General features: G+C 37.8%; 1 protein-coding gene across 2 annotated transcripts in view; it reads left to right on the top strand.

The window, feature by feature from the left end:
• Window positions 1-21,327, top strand: part of SMC6 (structural maintenance of chromosomes 6) — a 102,525-nt gene that overhangs the window by 10,069 nt on the left and 71,129 nt on the right. The window contains exons 3-6 of one of the 2 annotated variants that reach the window (XM_037813263.1): window positions 4,550-4,667; window positions 6,749-6,854; window positions 13,955-14,091; window positions 14,733-14,794. In XM_037813263.1, coding sequence (XP_037669191.1) covers window positions 4,550-4,667; window positions 6,749-6,854; window positions 13,955-14,091; window positions 14,733-14,794 — 423 coding nt within the window. Of the gene's footprint in view, window positions 1-4,549; window positions 4,668-6,748; window positions 6,855-13,954; window positions 14,092-14,732; window positions 14,795-21,327 lie in introns of those variants that run through there. The other variant, XM_037813264.1, reaches the window with a different exon arrangement.

Below are 21,327 nucleotides of genomic sequence, written 5' to 3'. Positions count from 1 at the left end.
ACCTGTACATGAATGTTTATAGCAGCTTTATTTGTAATAGCCAAAAACTAGAAACAACCCAGATATTGTTCAGTGAGTTAAACAAACATTGGTACATCTGTGCCATGGAATACTACATAGCAAGGTAAAGATTGAATTACTGTTATAGGCAACAATCTGGATGAATCTCTAGAGTCTCTAAATTATGCCAAGAGGAAAAGAAAAATCCCAAAAGACTACAAACTGTTTGATTCCGTTTACATTTTATTCTTGAGATGACAAAATTAAGGAAATGGAGAACAGAATAGTGGGCCAGGGAATAGTAGAGGGGTGAGTTTCATGAGATATGAATGTGGCTATAAAGGGGGTAATATGAGGGATACCTGTAATGACACCATACCAATGTCATTATCCTGGTTGTGATAATGGAGTGCTATACTTTAGCAAGATGTTTTCATTGCTAGAAATTGGGTAAAGGTTACACAGTTTCTGTTTGTACTATTTCTTACATCTACATGTGAATATATAGTTATCTCAAAATAAAAAGTATATGTAGAAAGTACTTTCTACCTTGATTTCAGTATTCTGTTCATAGAAGAATAAAAATATTTTCTGCTTTTTAATAAGATGGGTGTCCAGAAGAAGAGAACCAGGGAATATTTTTTAGAAAACATTAAAATCTCAGGAGCTATTACCGTGGTCTTCCAAAAAAGTTGAAGCACTATCTGATAAAATATAGTTGATTTATTTGGGTACTTAGATAACTACAAAGTCCAAGTGACCACTGTGTTCTAAACTCTGAGTTAAAATGTTTTATAATCTGCATCTAATTTAATCTTAATATAGCTCTATAATACAATAATTATTTCTGCTTTAATGTTAGGATACTATTTTCTTTATATGTTGTTAAAAATTATGCTGCTATCTTAATAGGTGACAGATGCAGAAAGTCACAAGGAAAACAGGCTTTACCTTTTAAAAACATATGCTCAGCTGGTTGACCAAGATGTTGTTATGAGACATTCCAGGGTTCTTCTGTTCCTTCATGTAATCTTGGAACAACTAGCAAAAATTGGCAGAGCTCTCTTCCGTAGGACTCCAGAAAACAGTTTAAGTGTTGCAGTATCTGGGTGTGCACCCAATCAAGAAAATGCAACTTGAAATGATCACAAGGCAAACAAAGAAACAGGAAATGGTTGGCCCTTTGAAAGGAACAAGATAAAAATTCAGAATCCATCAATGAAGAATACCAGGCTATAGCTGTATACATACCAAAGACTTAAAAAATGGTCTTAAATATTCTCAGGGAGCTAAAGGATCAGGAAAAAGATATAATAATAAAATGAGAATTTCAATAAACAGAAGTTATAAAGATGAGCCAAACAGAAATCCTGGAGCTGAAGTCCACTGTAACTGAAATAAGTAATTCCCTAAAGGTGTTCTACAGCAAATTGAAGCTGGCAGAAGAATCAGTGAACTTGAAGATAAGACAATTGATTTAGATTGAGGAGCAGAAAGGACAAAGAATATGAGGAAAAATGAACAGATCCTTAAGAGTCCTGTGGGATACCATCAAGCATACCAATAAATGCATTATAGGAGTCCCAATAGGAGAAGAAATAAAGCTGCAGAGGGAATATTCAAAGAAATAAAAATAGAAGGCATCCCAAATTTAATGAAAGACAGGAAGGGAATTGGGAAGTTTATTAAGGTAAGTGAAAATGAAAACACACATACCTCAACTTATGGGATGCAGCAAAGGCAGGGCTGAGTAGGTAAATTTATAGCTCTAAATGTTTACATTAAAAAGGAAGAAACATTTCAAATCAGTTACCTAACTTCACACCTGGAGGAACTAGAAAACTAAGTGCAAGCTAAAGCCAGAGTGAGCAGAAGCAAGGGAATAACAGATTAGAGTGGGGATCAATGAAATAGACTATGGAATAAGAATAGAGGGACTCAATGAAAGTAAAAGTTGGCTCTTCAAAAAGATGAATAAAATGGCCAAACCTTTAGATAAGCTGAAAAAGAAAAAAACAGGGAGGAAGGAAATAACTAAAATCAGAAATGAAAGAGGGGACATTACTGATCTGACAAAAATTAAAAGGATGATGAGAGGGTGCTATGAAAAATTGTGTGACAACAGATTAGATAACCTAGATGAAATGGGCAAGTAAAGAGAATGACTCAGTAATCAGACACCTCCCAACAAAAGCCCAGGACCACATGGCTTCACTGGTGAATTGTACTAAATATTCAAAGAAGAATTAACACCAGTCCTGCTCAAACTCTTCCAGAAAATTTGAGAGAATATTTCTTTTTTTTTTAAATGCAATTTTATTGAGATATGTTCACACCCTGTATAACCCATCCAGAGTATACAGTCAGTGGCTCACAGTATCAACTAGTTGTGCATTCATCACCACAGTCAATTTTAGAACATTTTCATTACTCCAAAAAAAAAAACAATAATAAAAATTAAAAAATTTGTAAAAAGATGTTGGTGTGAGACACTCCAGGTTTCTATTCCTTATGTAATCTTGGAACAACTAGCAAAAACTGGCAGAGCTATCTTCCTCAGACTCTAGAAAACAGTTAAAGAGTTGGAGTATCTGGGTGTGCACCCAGTCAAGAAAATGCAACTTAAAAAGATCACAAGGCCCACAAAGAAACAGGAAATGATTTGCCCTTTGAAAGGAACAAGGTAAAAGTCTCTGCAAGACCAGCAGCACCCTAATATCATGGCTAGACAAAGATACCACAATTAAAAAAAATTAATATCCCTTATCAACATAGATGCAAAAATTCTTAACAGAGTATTAGCAAACTGAATCTAACCATGTGTTAATTAAAATAATTACATGCAACATTATCAAGTGGGATTTAGTCTAGGTATGCGAGGGTGGTTCAACATAAAATCAATTACTGTAATATTCCACATCAATAAAACAAGGGGAAAAAAAACACATGATAATTTCAGTTGACACAGAAAAGGCTTTTGGCAAAATCCAGCACCCTTCTTTGTAAAAACACTCAGAAATTTAGGAGTAAAGTGAAACTTCCTCAACATGACAAAGGGCATACATGAAAAACAGCTAATGTTATACTCAAAGGTGAAAGAAAGAAAGTTTTCTCCCTAAGATCAGGAACAAGAAAAGAATGCCTACTGTCACCACTGTTACTCAACATTGTACTGAAAGTTCTAGCTAGAGTGTTTAGGCAAGAAAAGGAAATAAAAGGCATCCATGTTGGAAAGAAAGAAGTAAAACTCTATTTGCGGATGACATAGTCCAAACAAATATTTGCACATGGCAGTATTCACAATTGCCAACAGGTAGATGCAATCCAAACATTCATGAATGGAGAAATGGATAAACAAAATGTGGTATGTGTACAATGGAATATTATTCAGCTGCAGGAAAGAATGAAGTTTGATAGTACAGCATGGTTGAACCTTGAAGATATCATATTGAGTGAAATGAGCCAGACACAAAAGGACAAATGTTGTATGTATGATCTCACTGATATGAGCTGGAAAATGCAAATTCATAGTAATTAGAATACAAGTTTGCCAGGTGTAGGGTGGGGGTGGTGAGTGGGGAGTTAATGCTTAACTGGTACAGAATTTTCTTTTTGTGGTGATGGAGATGTTTTGGTAATGGAAACATTTTGGTAATGGATGGTGGTGATTGTGAATGTAATTAGCACCACTGAATTGTGTACTTGAAAGTGATGAAAATGGGAAATTTAGGTTGTATATATGTTAGAATAAAAAGAAAAACCCATAGAACTGTACAATACAGAGAATGAAGCCTACTATAAATTCTAGCCCATGACTGATAGTGTACTTATAACTATTGTTACACCAGTTGTAACAAAGGTACGATACTCGTGAAAATAATAATAGGGAAATCTGAGTGTGTGTGGGCAGGGTATATGTGAACTCTACTTTCTGCAAGATTTTTTTTTTTTTGTAAACCTACAGCTGATCTATTAACAAAAAAGAGGAGCGTATACTCGTACACTTTAAATTGTTCATTTATGTTACCATGGCTGAATGATCATCCTACAAGGATGCTCTGAATGTAATTCACAGTAAGTTTCACTGACCCATGGTTCTCATCCAGGGGGATTTTATCCCCCAGGAACCCTTTGGCAATGACTGGTTATGATTTTGATTGTCACAGCTGGAGGAGCAGTGTGTGTGCAACTGGCCTTAGTGGGTAGAGGTTAGGGATGCTGTTAACTCATCTAAAATGCACATGACAGCCCCTACATGAAAAAAACAATCTGGCCTAAAATATCAATATTGTCAAGGTTGAGAAATGTTATGCTATACTTTTATTAGATTCTTTAAAGGTAAGACTCTGGGAAGTGAGTTTTTAGTTATGCTAAATTGGATGTTTCTCATCTAATTTCATCTTACTCAATTGTTAAAGTTAACATTGTTCACTTTTTGTAACTTTTTTCTTTGGTAATACTGTTAATCTTTTTCCTTCCAGTAAATGTTTGAATGATTATAGTGAATGAATTAGACAGATTGATTTTTCCATTTGTTTTTTATTACTAGACTGCAGCAGAAGTTGGAATAATTGAGAGTATTCAGTTAAGAAACTTTATGTGTCATTCGATGCTTGGACCCTTTAAATTTGGATCTAATGTCAACTTTGTCGTTGGAAACAATGGAAGTAAGTGCATTTGCCTTCTTCTAATTTGACTTTCAGCCGTTTTTTGCAATTAGAATGCATTAACTTTTTGAAATAGGTAGCTATTAATACTGATGAGACTTAAGTTTCTAGATCTATGTGTGGTTGCCAGTATTCGCCATGTTTGTTACCAGTCTGCTTTAAGAAAACACTGAGTTAATTCTAGGTTTGTCATTTATGCAAACCTAGGGATAAATACCTCCTGTTTATTGTTTTTTTTTAATCCATCTGCTTTGGATTCTATACCATGAAAGAGTGGAGAAATAATTCTTATTGCCACTGTTAAATATTGTAATTGAGCATAAATAAGGTGGCTTGAGAACCCAAGAGTGAATGTTACTAATTATCACTGTTGTGGCTAATGAGAGCTTTAAGAGATACTGGTATTTGTGTCTGTATTGAATGAAAATTGCAGATTATTTTGGTCTGGTTGGAGAAGAAGAAGCTGAAGTGTTCCAGGCAAAGATTCCTCATCAGGAAAGTTTTGGAGGGGTACAAATGGATGCATATGGGGAGAGCCTTATTGTGTAGTGCATGGTGGGGATGGACGGAAGCTTACACGGGAGAGTCATATTGTAGGCCATCTTGTTAGCCATACTTTTGAGGATTTTGAATGTCATGTAGATTTTGGAATTTTATTTCCTACTTAGTGGGAAGCCAGTTAAAGTTTTTGAGTAAAAGGTTGACGAGATCAAAATTTGTGAAACAAACTGACCACATTGTGAAGGATTGATTAGAAGGGGAAAACAGGAAGCTGAAAGACTAGTTTGCCCCTCTTGTGGTAGGATGGCCGGGCATGAAGTACACATGGAGAAGAGGCTTGCTAGAGTCTTATCAAGTGGTGAGAGTGCTAGAATATGACACTAGGTACTGTATCTCCATAGTTCATTTAGTTATTGTTTTCCCTACTCTGCCATTTAGTCAAGTAGAAAGCATTGTTTAGAAGGAGAGGATGGAGGAAGTGCTACAGAGGGATCCCACTGGATAAGTTGTGGAAAAGGACTGATGGGTCCTGCAGTTAGGTCCTTCCTTCTTTCTTCCCTCCTTCCTTCCTCCCCCCTCCCCCAACCTCTTCTTCTCTGACTTCTGAAGCAGTGATTTTGTTAATAAAACTTACAAGAAGAGGAATAATGGAAGTAGTGGCGGCAGTGAATTGGATAATGTGAAGATGAGGAAGTGAGTTCAAATAGTCACTTGAAAGGCATTTTAGGGACTGAATTGGGTTACCCCCAGTGGTGTGTTTCAGTTAATTGGGAGTATTCTGTTGAAGATAATGGGCTGATAAGAACTGATTGGAATAGTTGATCCTGAACTTCAGAAACTGATTACCATGTTCTGGGTAATTGTTATAGATACTAAAATGTCAACTTACGGTATTTTATACCTATTAGGGTAGAAAGAAGCACACATTTCAAAGGGTTCAAATTAGAAATAATTGTCAAAATATTACATAAAAGCATCTATCTGTATGACTGCTAATTTTTTCCTAATTAAGTTTATTCATTAATCAACAAGTATGCAAGTGCCTATTATTTGCTGATATTAGAGATATAGCATGGAACAAAATAGAAAACATTCCTGTCCACATGGAGCTTACATTATAGAATTGTTAGTTACTTCTGATTCTGAGAATTTATGGAAACGGTAAATGGTAATTGTAATTAAATTAGAATGCACTAAAAATTGGTTGGGTTCAGTGTGTATGTCTAATTAGAGGAATAAATTTATTTTATAGGCTATTGGGCCAAGGTGATATATTGAGAGTTTCAGGTTGGAAATGTATCACAACCATTTTTCCTGTCTTCTTATTGATGGCAGAAATTTGATTACTGAAATGTGCAATTTTTTTCCTAATAGCAGCAGTTAGATGTTTCAAGATATATATGACTTAAAAAAAATTGCTACTTTGTCACTGACAGAAAATTACAGTTGCATTATAAAATTTTATTTCAGCATGAGACCAGTTCACATTTTCACTCAGGAATCTTATTCACTCATGTGGTAGAAGTTAGCCTTTTCTTTTCTCTCTAATAAATGTAATTTTTCAACACCTATTTTTTTAGGTGGGAAGAGTGCAGTACTCACAGCTCTCATAGTTGGTCTTGGTGGAAAAGCAGTTGCTACTAATAGAGGATCTTCTTTAAAAGGTTTTGTGAAAGATGGACAGAAGTAAGTGTTTACTGTCTACATGTATTTTCAATTATATAGTAAACACCTCTGTTAAGAAAAAAACAGGAAAGCAAGTTTGTACACTGGTGGTTAGGCTGTGGATTAGTGGTAAAGGAGACATAAAGCCTTGCTTTCTCTTTTTTTCACCTGCTCTAGATTCCCAATCCTTGTAGACATTACTGGAAATGAAGTAGCTTTCCTGAACAGGAGCAGCAGTGTCATATCTTTTCATTCCTTTCTCTTGGCCCTCCTTGCCAACATGAGCCACTGCTGACTGCTTTTCTCTCCTGGCAGATAGCTTGTGTAAATTATTGCTGTGCAACTGTTCACACACTCATGGGTATGTCAGCCTTTCTGGAAAATTTGTAGTGACAAATCTATATATGTTTGTTTAAGAGAATATTTATAAACATTGGATTTTCCTGGCCTTTGATCGAGCAATAGCAGCAAGGAATAACACTGATGATGCATAACATCAATATGATAGGGGCAAAAGCAGAGTCAGTGACCAACCAAGGTGTCCCTGCACAAAATTTCAGTTTCAAAAATATTCCTCCTTCTGACTGCGCTTATACTACCTTTAACTAGGTGCTTCCACCAGTGAGTTTGATTTGAGGACCACAATGACAAATCCATTTGTGGCCTCCTCCACCTCTTGGTGAATGGTCATACAACCATTCTCATTACTTTTATACTTACATGTCTTTTTGTCACGGGTTGCCCTCTCATAGCTCTGTGTTGATCATCTAGTTTGCATCATTATGGCCTCATGGCCTTTTGTCTGCTAGCAGTTCTCTGTTCAGTCTGTTCTCTATTCTTTTACGTACTACTCAGATACTTCTGAAGGGACTTTGTTTCTCAAAACAACCAGATGTCCCAAACTGTGCCATATTAGCTGCCAGCGTGAGTCTACTTCCACTGTACAGTACTCGCTTGTCTCCAGTGCCTGGGATATTTCAAACTTTTCCAAACTTTGATAATTAATAATGATATCTTTTTTCTCGTATAATGGATTTTCCTTCTTCTCAGTGTTATATCCATTTAACTTCTCCTTATTTTTTACTAAAAATGAAGGGGTATGAGTTGTGAATTAGGATTGGGGGCTGTAAGCAAGGGTTTCAACTTTACTCAAGAGAAATGGTGAAGGGAGGGGAATGCACAGGAAACATTTCCCATGCTGAATGGCCTTGGGAAGGAACTACTTGATAATAATTCCCCAATGTATTTTATCCTGAGCTCATTTTCCTCTTTACTGACCTTGCCTGAAAATGTAGCTAAAAATAGGGCTTCTCCAAACCCAATACATATTACTCACATCATCCCCTAGTTAAAAACATTTGGTATCTGTAAAGTTCCCCTTGTTTTATAATCTGATTCTCTCATCACTTTTATGTGGAATTGGCTCATTTAAGTTTTCACTTCTGGTCTTCCTCTGCCCTGTACCTATATTCTTTCAGCTGTCCCACGCTGCCTGAAGGTCTGTCAGTCACACACAGGTTTGAGGTTGTCCTAAGGGCTCTCCCTCCTCTCCTGCATCCCAACCTCCATTTCACACATTTTAGTTCTCAGTGTCATAGTCTGGGAGATTCATTTGTGAAATCTTGGTCTTCCTTTCAATTCTCCTTGGGAATGCTTGGCAAATATGGTTAGAAGAATCCAGAAAACTTCCTTGGGCCATGTTCTAGTTTGCTAATGTTGCCATTTTGCAAAACCAGAAATGGACTGGCTTTTATAAAGGGGGTTTATTTGGTTACAAAGTTACAGATAAGGCATCAATAGTATGGTGCCTTCACTGGAGAAAACCATTTGCATCCGGAAAACCTCTGTTAGCTGGGAAGGCACATGGCTGGTGTCTGCTTGCTTCCAGGTGCGTTTCAAATGGCGTTTTCCAAAATGTCAGCATCAGCTTTCAATGGCCGTCTTCAAAATGTCTCTGTAAGCTGCAGTTGCATTCAGGTCCTTCTGTTCATGAGCTTTTATAGTGCTCCAGTGAACTAATCAAGACCCATGCTGAATGGGCAGGGCCACACCTCCAAGGAAACATTCAATCAGAGGTCACACCCTAACCAAAGGTGTCACTCACAGTTGAGTGGGTCACATCTCCATGGAAACAACCTAATCCCAACATCCCATGAGATTGGATTAAAAGATCATGGCTTTTTCTTGGAGGACATAGTATATCCAAAATGGCACTTTTCTTAGGGGACATAATATATCCAAACTGGCACAGGCCTCCTTGCCTGGGACTCAGCCCTCCACCAATGCTTTAACGGTGAACAGTGAATATATTCTCATTTATCTCCTCCCTTCTAAGCTCTCTCTCAGTAGTACGAGGTTTCATGTTCATATGCTATTCAAGTTCTTGAACGTTTCAGTTCACTCTTTCCTTCCTCAGCATTCCTAATAGTGGCCTGGTGCTGGTGGGAGTTTGGCATTGATCCTGCTTCTGACATCAGCCATAGCATCTTGATAGGGTTATGGAAGGATAAGAACTCATACTCCTGCCGTACCTTCCTGATCTGCTTAGCCAAGCATGCATATCTCAAAATGGCTACCCAGAGTAGGAGGAGCTGTATCATATTTTAACAAGAATTTTCTTTGCTTATTGTCCCCGTCTGTGTGTGCTCTTGCCAGTTAATCTCTGTACAGATAGGTTCTTCCAGCATTGAGAATGAAGCCAAATTCTTACTGTGGCACTGCATGTTTATGTTTCCATCCTGGAAGAGGTCATTGATAGTCTGTCTTTCCACCTAAAGGTCTCCAATACTTACAAACACTGGGCTCCATGGCTCTTGACCGAAATGTAGCGTCAGCAAAGGCTGTATCAGTGTGGTGGGGGGAGGCCTAGCCCATTGTCCCTATCTTCTTGCACAAATTTTTTGAGCAGTTTGTTATTATGAGACTTTTTTTTCAAAAACCTTAATTTCTTTTTTAAAGAAATGTAACTTTTTAATCATAAAAAATGTTACAGGATGACTGTAGAAAATTTGGAAGATATAGCAAACTTTAGAAAGAAAGTAAAAATCATCTTTAATTTCACTAGCCAGAAATAACTTGTTAAAGACTTTATGTATTTTCTTCATCTTCTACATATACACCCCCCCACACACACAAACATACATGCAATTTGTTAATACCAAATCAGGCAACCCTTAAGTGCATTATAGCAGGAAGCAAAAATCCCTAAATCCCACTCTCCAGAGGTTACTACAATGTATTTTTTTATTAAATAAAAATGGGATCACAATTTATATATATACTCTGCAACCTACTTTTACACAACTCAATTTTGTGAACATTACTCCTTAAAAATATATTTTGTTATTTCCTTATTGATGGACATTCCGCTGGTTCTAGTTTTTTCTGTTAGAATTAATGTTACGTGGACACTGTTGTACATTAATTATCGACCTTATCTTTAATTGTTTCCTTATGAAAGATTTCTAAAAGCTGTGTTATTGGGTTAGAGAACATGAATATTAAAGATAATATATTGCAAATTATGCCCCAGAAGAATTGACCAATTTGCATTCCTACCAGCTTTATTGAAATTTTAATTTCTGCTGGACACTTTGGAAGGTTGCATTGTTTTTGTTTTTTTTTTTTTTTTTTATTATTCAGCCCCATTGAGATATATTCACATACCATACAACCATCCATGGTGTACAATCAGCTGTTCACAGTACCATCATATAGTTCTGCATTCATCACCCCAGTCTATTTTTGAACATCTTCCTTATGCCAGAAAGAACCAGAACAAGAACAAAAACAAAAATAAAAAAGAACACCCAAATCATCCCCTCATCCCACCCATAAACCTTAATTTATAAGAGAAATTTCGTGGCTTAATACCTGATGTTCTCACTATACTAAGGATAGATGTCATACCAGGGTAGCTAGGAATGAAGATAATAAAGTTGCCATTTGGTAATCAAGAGAGGTATTTGGTAACAGAACAAATATATGACATCACTTTATTTCTTAAATGTTTTCATTGTTTTCACAAGGTACATTTACTAGGTGATCATACTAGTTGGTGAAATAAAAGAAGTTCTGCTCCATTTCATAGGCTAGCTTCCCTTCCCTTATCATACCTTGGTTAGTGGTGCTCAGTCTTAGCTGTTTGTTAGAATCAACTTGGGAAGCTTTTAAAAACCCATGAATTGAAGCTTTTCAGGAACACTTCTGTCTTAGTTAGAAAAACAGAACACAACAAAACACTTCACCAACCTACGCAAGGTGGCTTTTAAAAGAGATTATTATAAAAATTCACAGATGTTGTTCTGGTTTGCTAATGCTGCCAGAATCATAAAACACCAGAATGGGATTGGCTTTTATAAAAGGGGGTATATTTTGTTACACAGTTACAGCCTTAAGGCCATAAAATTTCCAAGGTAACACATCAGCAATTGGGTACCTTCACTGCAGAATGGCTAATGGTGTCCAGAAAACGTCTGTTAGTTGTGAAGGCATGTGGCTATCATCTGCTCCAAAGTTCTAGTTTCAAAATGGCTTTCTCCCAGGACATTCCTCTCTAGGCTGCAGTTCCTCAAAAATGTCACTCTTAGTCGCACTTGGGGTACTTGTCCTCTATTAGCTTCTCTGGAGCAAGAGTCTGCTTTCAACAGCCGTCTTCAAACTTTCTCTCATCTGCATCTCCTGTGCTTTCTTCAAAGTGTCCCTCTTGGCTGTGGCTCCTCTGCAAAACTACACTCACAGCTGCACTTACTTCCTTCTGTTTGTCAGCTCATTTACATGGCTCCATTGATCAAGGCCCACCCTGAATGGGTGGGGCCACGCCTCCATGGAAATTATCAGTGTTATCACCTACACTTGGGAGGGGCGCATTTCCATGCAAATGACCTAATCCAAGTATTCCAATTTAATCCCCACTAATTTGTCTGCCCCACAAGATTGCATCAAAGAACATGGCTTTTTCTGGGGGACATAATACATTCAAACCAGCACAGTGTACATCTAGTAAGCTGTGGGGAGGAAGTGCAGCTAGGTCTCACAAGGGACCAGAACCAGGAGACTGTCAAGGGCCAAGTATCTTTTGTCTCTAGGTCTTTCTTTTTGTGTCTCTGGCTTACTCTGGATGTCTGTCTCTGGGCCTCTGGCTCCTTCTCCCTTTCTTTGGATTGTCCATCTATTCTGCAACTCTTCCTCTCTGCCACTACCCACACCCCTTGCTTAAATGGCTATACTTCTGTGTACTCTCCTCCCTCCCTTTTTTTTCTTTATGACAAGTGTGCGGCTATGTGAACGTGTTTCTTCCTCTCATTATCTCTGGAGTATGTATGCTCTCTCTTATTCTTTAGCTAAGTCTTTGTCCCTCCTTATGTCTCCTCGGTGTGGGCAGGCATTTCTGTCTTAGACAGTCTCTGGGTGTGTAGAGCAGTGCTCTTGTGTTCTCTATGTCTCTGATTCATTCTCCCAATATGTGTGGGTATGTGTATCTGTCATTCTCTTTGGGTCGTTTCCTAAGGGTTTATCTGTTCTGTACTCCTGCTTCTCTTTGCAGTCTCCACAGTCTTTCTCCTTGTCCATCAGAGTATTATGCCCCAGATTGGTTTCATTAGTTCCAGAGGCCTCATTGACTCTGTAGTTCCAGGGAATCAGTGTCGCTGGACTTGTTTGTATCTCAATTTAAAAACCTTTATATTTTAAAATAATTTTAAATTTATGGGAGTGTTGCAGAGAGAGTACAGAGAACTCCTGTATACCCTTCACCTATTTTCCCATGATATTAGTGTCTTACATAACCAAGGTACATTATCAAAACTGAGAATTCACTGGTACAGTATTATTAACTAAGTTACAGAATTTATTTGGATTCTATCATTTTATCTTAATTTGAATTTTTCAAGAAGAGCATCTGATTGGCTCAGTTAGGGTCAGATTTCTACATCTAGTTTAATCCCTAGATGGCAGAGTGGGGAGGTAATATTTTTTACAGATGTGGCTGTGTAAGCCCTCTCTGCTGGGACACTTGAAAACGAGGTGTTGAGGGAGCAAGAGCTGAGCAAACACCTCAGTGTGTCTACTGTGATATCGGTAATTTACAGTGACGTTCATCCTTGGAATTTTTTTCTTACATTCCCTGCAAGTGGGAATAGTTTTAGAATATGACTACAGATTAATCAGAATGTTTGTTCTATTAAAATCTCATTAATTACCAACTAAAACAGTTTTGCCTAATGACTTAAGCATTGTGGCACTGTTCATGTGAACCAGAGAAAATATTTTCTTCTTTTATGTTTAAGGAAATTGTAAGTATGTGTTATTAATGTTCTTTGTCAACATCTTTTTTTCTACAAAGTCTTATTTTAACAGAAGTTAGAAAAAAAAGTATAGCTTGAAATATAAACTGAAATTTAGTAAAGATTGGCTTTTTTTCCCTATAATATCTTAAACTGTGTATGGATATAAATGCCTTAACATTCTTTGAGACTCTGAAAACTATAACAAGCTATCAGTTAGGCAGACTTACACTCTTAACATTCATATGTGTGCTTAGCTACATTATACTACTTTGTAATGCCAACAAAACTTGAAGAAATTTTGAGCTTTATTTTACATTTTTTGAAATCAAATATTTCCCTTTTTTATTGCCAAGTAATGGAATAAGTAGTGTTCCCTGTTAGAAAATGTTCCTTCTTTACCATGATTCTTACTTCATCAATATATTCTTAAAGGCTTGCTGTCAGCTTGATGCTTTATTATATAATTCATAATAGACAGTATAATATTAACTGCACAATGTCTATAGGATAATGTGTAATTTACCCATGTTTTTTGAAACTATCAAAGCTTAGTGAGTTTTGTGCAAATCTCATATTTCTGTTATGGATAGAATAGTCAAGTATCTTTTATAAGTGTTTTCTCATTCCCAAATTTATTTTTTTGTTAGGCATAATATGTTTAATGTTATTCTGTAGTAGACTAACAGTCACCAGCGGCTCGTATAATGCTAGTTTTTAAATGAATTAGCCAAATTATTGGGAGGAGGGGTGTTGAAAATATTTGAAAATTCTAGTAGCTTACCATTGTAATTGCACTGTACCTTTATTTGATTTAGCTAAACCTCATTGTTTCAGCTCAGCAGATATCTCAATAACTTTAAGGAACAGAGGAGATGATGCATATAAAGCAAATGTGTATGGTGACTCTATAATTGTGCAGCAGCACATCAGCATGGATGGAAGTCGATCTTACAAACTAAAAAGTAAAGCAGGTTTGTATGAATTTTTAATTTCATATAAAATATTAGTAAATAACCAATTTGAAAGAGTACGTGATTGTGCTGGTTCAGTGAAAGAGCTCTTCCCCATCTCTTGAAACTGCTTCTTGTAAGGTAATTGGTTGTATGTATACATACACACACGCACACACCTGTATACATATGTTACAAGTACTTGTTTTACCAACAGAACACTCTAGTAACAAAAACTATGATTAGCAGAATCTAGGTCAGTTTGAAACAGGTTATATCATTTTGTTCTCATTTGCAGGCCCTTTCTCTCTCCCAGTAATTTCTATAGCAAGTGGAAAGAGATAGCAAAAGGTGAAGAAGTCCGTAAAGGAAGGACATAAAGGTGAATATTAAGAGTTGTGAAAAGAAGAGATAGGTGAAGAGCAAAATAAAGTGTTTAGCTGTGGGAAGGAGAGATCGCTGTCACTGCACCTGTGTCCTTATTCCTACTCTGTGTACTTGTGTTTCATTAGGATGTTTCTCTAGTTCAGATTTATGCACATTCAGTAGTACCTTTCATGATGATATAATGAAAAATAATTATAGTTTATAAATAATCATTTTTTTTCTGTACTATTGCTGTAGAAACAGTATGGTGATTTGATTATGTCTCTCCTAACTAGGGGCTGTAGTTTCTACTAGGAAAGAAGAGCTGATTGCAATTCTTGATCATTTTAACATACAGGTAATTGCTTAATTTGAGTTTCAGATTAATTCATGCAACTGGTTATTGTGATTTTAATGTAGCGTAAAAAGAATTAAAATGGCCTTTGATGAGTAAATTGGCCACAGGCTGGTTACATAGAACTATTGTTTTGAAGTTCCCTAAAATTTACCAATACAACATGAATTTTCAAGGTACAATACCAACTTTTCCTGTGATAGAGCAGTCAAGGACGTGCAGTCTGGACCTGCATGTGCTGACCTTTGTTGATAAGGCTGTGAAGTTTCAATATAGTCAGAACAGTATCATAATCTCCTAAACTGGGTTCCTAAATTCTTCAGGAAAGCACATTTATTCTAGAAAGATAGAGCATATCTCTGTGTTTTGAAGTTAATGGTCATCCCTGTAGCGGGGGAGAAGGCTTGAATCCTTTCTGTTACGGATGCTTTGGCAGAGCGCATTGGAAATAGAGCACATGTAGTCTTACAGGTCCCCTAATCCACACCATTTATTTGGAGGTGAGAAACTGGAAGCCAAGAAAAGTGATTTTATTTGTGCATAAGATTGTCTAGGTGGTTCCTGGTAGAACCTGCTTCATTCTAGTGCTCTCTTCAGTGTACCATACTGCCTTCTTCCAGGGTTGAGGTCACCAAGTCTGGTCACCAGGAGAGAGACCAGAAAGAGTCTAGGACTCTTTTCCACTTTGGTTTGAAACAGAGCTGTCCAGTACAGCTTTCTGTGATGGTAGAAGTGTTATCTGTGCTGTCCAGTGGGGTAGCCACTAGGCACAGGTGACTGCTGACCACTTGAAATGTGACTAATGTGACCTAGGAGTTGAATTTTTAATTTTATTTAATTTTAATTAATGTAAATTGAAAATAACCCCATTTGGCTAGTGGCCTTCATATGGGGTAGCATAGATTTACAAAAATAATTATTAAATTCTGGAGAAAAGTTAATATTGCAAATAAGTTGTTGGTTGGAACACAGTACAATGGAATTAATTTGTTAAGCAAAATCAGGAAAATCGAAAGTTAGGGTTTACCAATAGATAGCTTTTTTTTTTTTTTTTTTTTTGGAAATAAATTCAAAGTTATATGAACAGTTGCAAAAACAATACTAGCCCCATACACAGAATTCCATCGTACCCTGACCCCCCCCCGTAGCTCAGTCCACCAACTTTAACTTGCTGTCACATTGCTATTTCTTTCCCTCCCTCCCTCCCTCCCTACCTTCTTCCCTCCCTACCTCCCTCCTTACCATCCATCATCTATTGCTCTGTCGTCTGAGCCTACGAGAGTTAGCTGCGCACATCCTTGAGTATTCACTATAATTCACGTATACACTTCCCATGAATAAGAACATTCTTTCATGCAATCCCATTAAGCACAGCTAAGAGGTACAATAGATTCAACAAAGGTAAAAAGCTTGCATTGTATATTTCCTTTTCCTTATGTCTCAACTGCGTCCCTTTGAGCCTCCTGTCCTCCATCCTCCAGTCCCATCCAAGTTCATCCTTAGTATTCAATTGTCATCTATTTAGACTGTCTTTTTTTTTTCTTTTCAGTTGTGGAAACATATATACAGCCTAAATCTTCCCATTCCACCCCCTCCCTAGCCTTCCATTAGTGGGATTAATCACATTTAGAATGTTGTAAAGCTCTTTCCCACCATCCATTACTAGAAATTTTCCTTCACCTCAAACAGCAACCCTACACTCCTTTCTTAACTCCACATTGCCCCTTCCCCCGTTTTTCTTAACCCATACTCTACTTTTCATCTCTATGGTTATATTCTGATAATTTCTTTGTGTTTACTGTGGGGCTTAAAATTAACCTCTTAAATCCATAACAATCTTGTTTTTCTTTGATACCACCTTCACTTCAATAGGACACATAAACTATGTTCCTATACTCCTCCATCCCCCCACCTTTATATAGTTGTCTAAAATTACATATTTTACATTGAATTCAAAACCGCTGATTTGTCATTAGAGTTTGTGTATTTTATATCATGTAGGAAATAAATAGTGGAGTTACAGTTCAAAAATTATTAACTTCTATTTGTATTCCATTGTGGTTGGAGAATGTGCTTTGAGTACATTCAAATTTTTTTTTTTTTTTTTTTTTTTTTTTTTTTTTTTTTTTTTTTTTTTTAATTTATTGAGGCTTGTTTTATGTCCCAGCTTATGGTCCCTTCTGGAGAAAGATCTGTGATCACTAGAGAAAAGTGAGTGTCCTGGTGATTTGGGATGTAAGGTACTATATATGTCTGTTAAAATTCTCTGTATCTCTTTCTCCTTTCCCTGTCTCTCCTCCAGCAGGGCTCCCCTTAGAATCTGAAGTAGGACAGGTCTTTCATCGGCAGAGTCTCTCAGCATTTGTTTGTCTGTGAAAAATTTAAGCGCTCCCTCAAATTTGAAGGAGAGTTTTGCTGGATAAAGTATTCTTGGTTGGAAATTTTTCTCTCTCAAAGTTTTAAATATGTCATGCCACTGCCTTCTCGCCTCCATGGTTGCTGCTGAGTAGTCACTACTTAATCTTATGTTGTTTCCTTTGTATGTGGTGAATTGCTTTTCTCTTGCTGCTTTCAGAACTTGCTCCTTCTCTTCAGTATTTGACAGTCTGATCAGAATATGTCTTGGAGTGGGTTTATTTGGATTTATTCTATTTGGAGTTTGCTGGGCATTTATGCTTTGTGTATTTATATTGTGTAGAAGGTTTGAGAAGTTTTCCCGAACAATTTCTTTGAATACTCTTTCTAGACGTTTACCCTTCTCTTCCCCTTCTGGGACACCAATAAGTCTTAAGTTTGGACGTTTTATTTTATCTATCGTATCCCTGAGATCCAATTTAATTTTTTTGATTTTTTTCTTCATTCTTTCTTTTGTTCTTTCATTTTCTGTTCTTTGGGCTTCTAGGACACTGAGATGTTGTTCGGCTTCCTCTAGTCTTGTATTGTGAATATCCAGAGTCTTTTTAATTTGGCCAACAGTTTCTTTAATTTCCATAAGATCTTCTATTTTTTTATTTACTCTTGCTGTGTCTTCTTTATGCTTTTCTAGGGTCTTCTTCATGTAGCTTACATCCTGGGCCATGGTCTTCTTGATGTCCTTTAAATCCTTTGCCGTGTTTTCGTTCCTCGATTGTAGATCTTTGATTAACTTTGCGACGTATACTGTATCTTCCGATATTTTGCTTTGTGTGTTTGGAGTTGGATTCTCCATATCTTCTGGTTTTATCATATGCATTAAGATTTTCTGTTGTTTTTTGGCCTCTTGGCATTTGTTTTGCTTGATAGGGTTCTTTCAAGTTATATAGAAAAAGGCATATTGATCTAATTTTTCTGGAACACAGTTTGGTGACATATACTTTCTCTGACTAACCAGCAGATGGCGTCTGTGAGTCACCTATATCCCTCGAGTCAGTTCTCAGCCTTTTTTCTGCTTTGTGTGGGGAAATGATTCTTGTGGGTTCAGTTGGAGAACTCAGTTTGGGTGTGTTGCTGGAGCTGTCCACCCTGAATGTGGGGCATTTGTACAGGTAGCCAGGGAGGAAGGGCAGTTCTAATGTTCAAATCCCCCAGGTTCCTGGAGATTCAAGGCCGCTGCACAAGTCTAAGCCTTCATTTCAGTTCAGCCCCAGCCTCTTTCTCTCGCTGATCCATAAACCACCAGACTTGGCGTAGCATCCCTGGGTTCTCTGAGTGGAACCCCCTCCCAGCCGTGCTCCTCCAGTAGCTCAGCCAAGGGAAGGCTGTGCTATGTCATCAGTGCATGGTGTCCCACAAGGGAAGCCCCGGGCTGCCGGGCCATGCGGCGGCGCACTCCCAGCCCGAAGCAAAAATGGCCGAGCGGGGCGTCTCAGCCCCCTCCTCCTCGCACCGTTCCTCCTTTCCGGCTCCAGGACAACTGGCGGGGCTCTGGGCTGTGGGCATGGTCCCAGGCAAGAATTTATCCTGCCCTCTGGGGGCTAGCTGCTAGCTGCGGGGTTTCTGTCTGCTTCCGGCTCGCCCATCCATTCCCCCGAACCCAAGGGTATCTGCTGCGGGCTATCTTCCTGGCCAGACAGCAAGAGGCCAGCTCAGCCCCCTCTTGCTGTGTTTTACTGCGTGGTTCCCACAATTGCTACTGGAGCCACTCCTTTTTTTTTTTTTAAAACAGCCAGCTGGTCTCCATATGCTGAACCCTGGCTTCCCCAGCCTGCCCCGCGGCTACGGGTCTTCCAGCCAGCTTACTCACTCGTTTCAGAATGCCAACTCCTGGTTTCACCAAGTATACTGCCCCTCTGGAGCTAGGAGCCCTCATCTAGTTGGTGCATCGCTGTAACCGGTATTCTAGGTCACTTTCTGGTTTTTAGCTAGTGTTTTTCACGGAGGCGTTTTTTTCGCAATTTAAAAGATAGCTTTTAAAGGGAATCGTGACTCGCATCCAGTACAGTTTCTACGCCTCTCTGGAATGCTTACCTTACATTGTGTTTACCCTGTGGAGAATCCGTACTGGGTATTCCTTCAGCTTGTGATTGAATGGATAGTTGTAGGGAAGTCACCTCTGCTTATGGATACCTGTATTTATTAGAAAGTTTTCATTGTGTGGAAAGTAGTTAGCCTGTTTCTCTAAGCTCCTGCTCTCTTGGGGAATGAAAAACATGTTTATTGTCTTTTAAAATATTTGAAGATTATCATCATAACCCCTTTGGTCCTCTTCTTGCATAATTCGTTTATTGACAATTAAAGACTCAGTCTAATTGATCAAAATATGGAAGGTTCTCGAGCTGCATTGTCCAGTACAGTGACCACTTGCTGCATATGGATGTTGAGCACTTGAAACCTGGATAGTCTAAATTGAGATGTATTTTAACTGTATAATACACACTGGATTTTGAAGACCTAGTAAGAAGGAATTGCTGAGTATTTTACATTGATTACATGTTAAAATGATAATATTTTTGATATATTTTGTTTAAAAATATATTATTAAAATTAATTTTACCTGTTTCCTTTTATATTTTCAATGTGGTTACTAGAACATTTAAAATTATATGTGTGGCTTGCATTATACAGTTATCCCTTCCACATTATAACTTTCCCCATCATGGTTTCGATATAGCAGGTTGGCATAAGAAATTAAATGGGAATTTGGAGGGAGTTGTGCGGAAGCTGCCATTATGGTTTTAAAGAGTTGACAATAAGGCATATCAAGAAAAAGAGAAGGGAATCTGTACAGCTGTTGCTGCAGCTACACAAACAACTACAAAACATTTGCATAAACCACGAGATCTGCATCTCCTATAAGGAAATGCAACATTCTTTTGGGTGCAGGATTGCTATAAAAAATGCAATCCGGTAGGCTCTGGCATCATATGAGAAAAGGCTAAATCCCTACATGATTCCCTAAAGGAAAATGAAAGTGAAGGGCCTACACCTACAGATTTTCAGGCCAGCAAAGGCTGGTTTGAACATTTTAAAAGAAGGTTCGGCCTACGCAATGTAAAAGTGACAGGAGTCCTCCCCACTACGTGGGACCCGACTCCCAGGGGTGTAAATCTCCCTGGCAATGCAGGATATGACTCCCGGGCATGAATCTGGACCCGGCTTCATGAGACTGAGAGTATCTTCTTGACCAAAAGGGGGATGCAAAATGAGACGAAATAGTTTCAGTGGCTGAGAGATTTCAAATGGAGTCGAGAGGTCACTCTGGTGGACATTCTTATGCACTATGTAGATAACACCTCTTAGAGTTTTAATGTTTTGGAATAGCTAGAAATAAATACCTGAAACTACCAAACTCCAACCCAGCAGTCTGGACTCCTGAAGACGATTATATAATAATGTAGATTACAAAGGGTGACAGTGTGATTGTGAAAACCCTGTGGCTCACACTCCCTTTATCTAGTGTATGCATGGATGAGTAGAAAAATGGGGATGAAAAACTAAATGACAAATAGGGTGGGATGGTTTGAGTGTTCTTTTTTCACTTTAATTTTTTATTCTTGTTCTAATTCTTTCTAATGTAAGGAAAATGTTCAGAATTAGATTGTGGTGATGAACGCATAACTATATGATCATACTGTGAACAGTTGATTGTAGACCATGGATAATTGTATGGTATGTGAATATATTTCAGTAAAACTGAACTTAAAAAAAAAAAAAAGTGACAGGAGGGGCAGCATCAGATCAAGAGGCAGCCAGGGAGTTTCCTGAAACTCTGAAAAAAAAAGTTTATGCGGATTTTCCAGACTGTAGGGGTGCTGTGCCCCTAACCCCCACCATGTGGAAGAGATAATTGTATTTCTTTTAGACAGTGCCGATCTAGACTACTAGGAGGGAGAAGAGTATTTAATATTTTTTAAGGACCTGATGATGTTTGCTCCCCATGTCTCCTCTTCTTGTCCTTCTTCTAAAGTTTACGGATTTGTTTTTGTCTTTTGCTTGCTCCAAGCTTCTGGCAGGTAAAGCTACAAATTTCTCAAATAATATCTAGAGTAGTTAGGGACTAGATATACCATTTCAGAAACAATCAAAGGACTATAGAAAAAAAGAACACAAACTTTGGT

This window comes from Choloepus didactylus, chromosome 20 (genome assembly GCF_015220235.1).
Source record: "Choloepus didactylus isolate mChoDid1 chromosome 20, mChoDid1.pri, whole genome shotgun sequence".
NCBI classification, from domain to species: Eukaryota; Metazoa; Chordata; class Mammalia; order Pilosa; family Megalonychidae; genus Choloepus; species Choloepus didactylus.
Note: the sequence above shows the minus strand (reverse complement) of the source record. Positions and strands in the feature narration are given on the sequence as shown.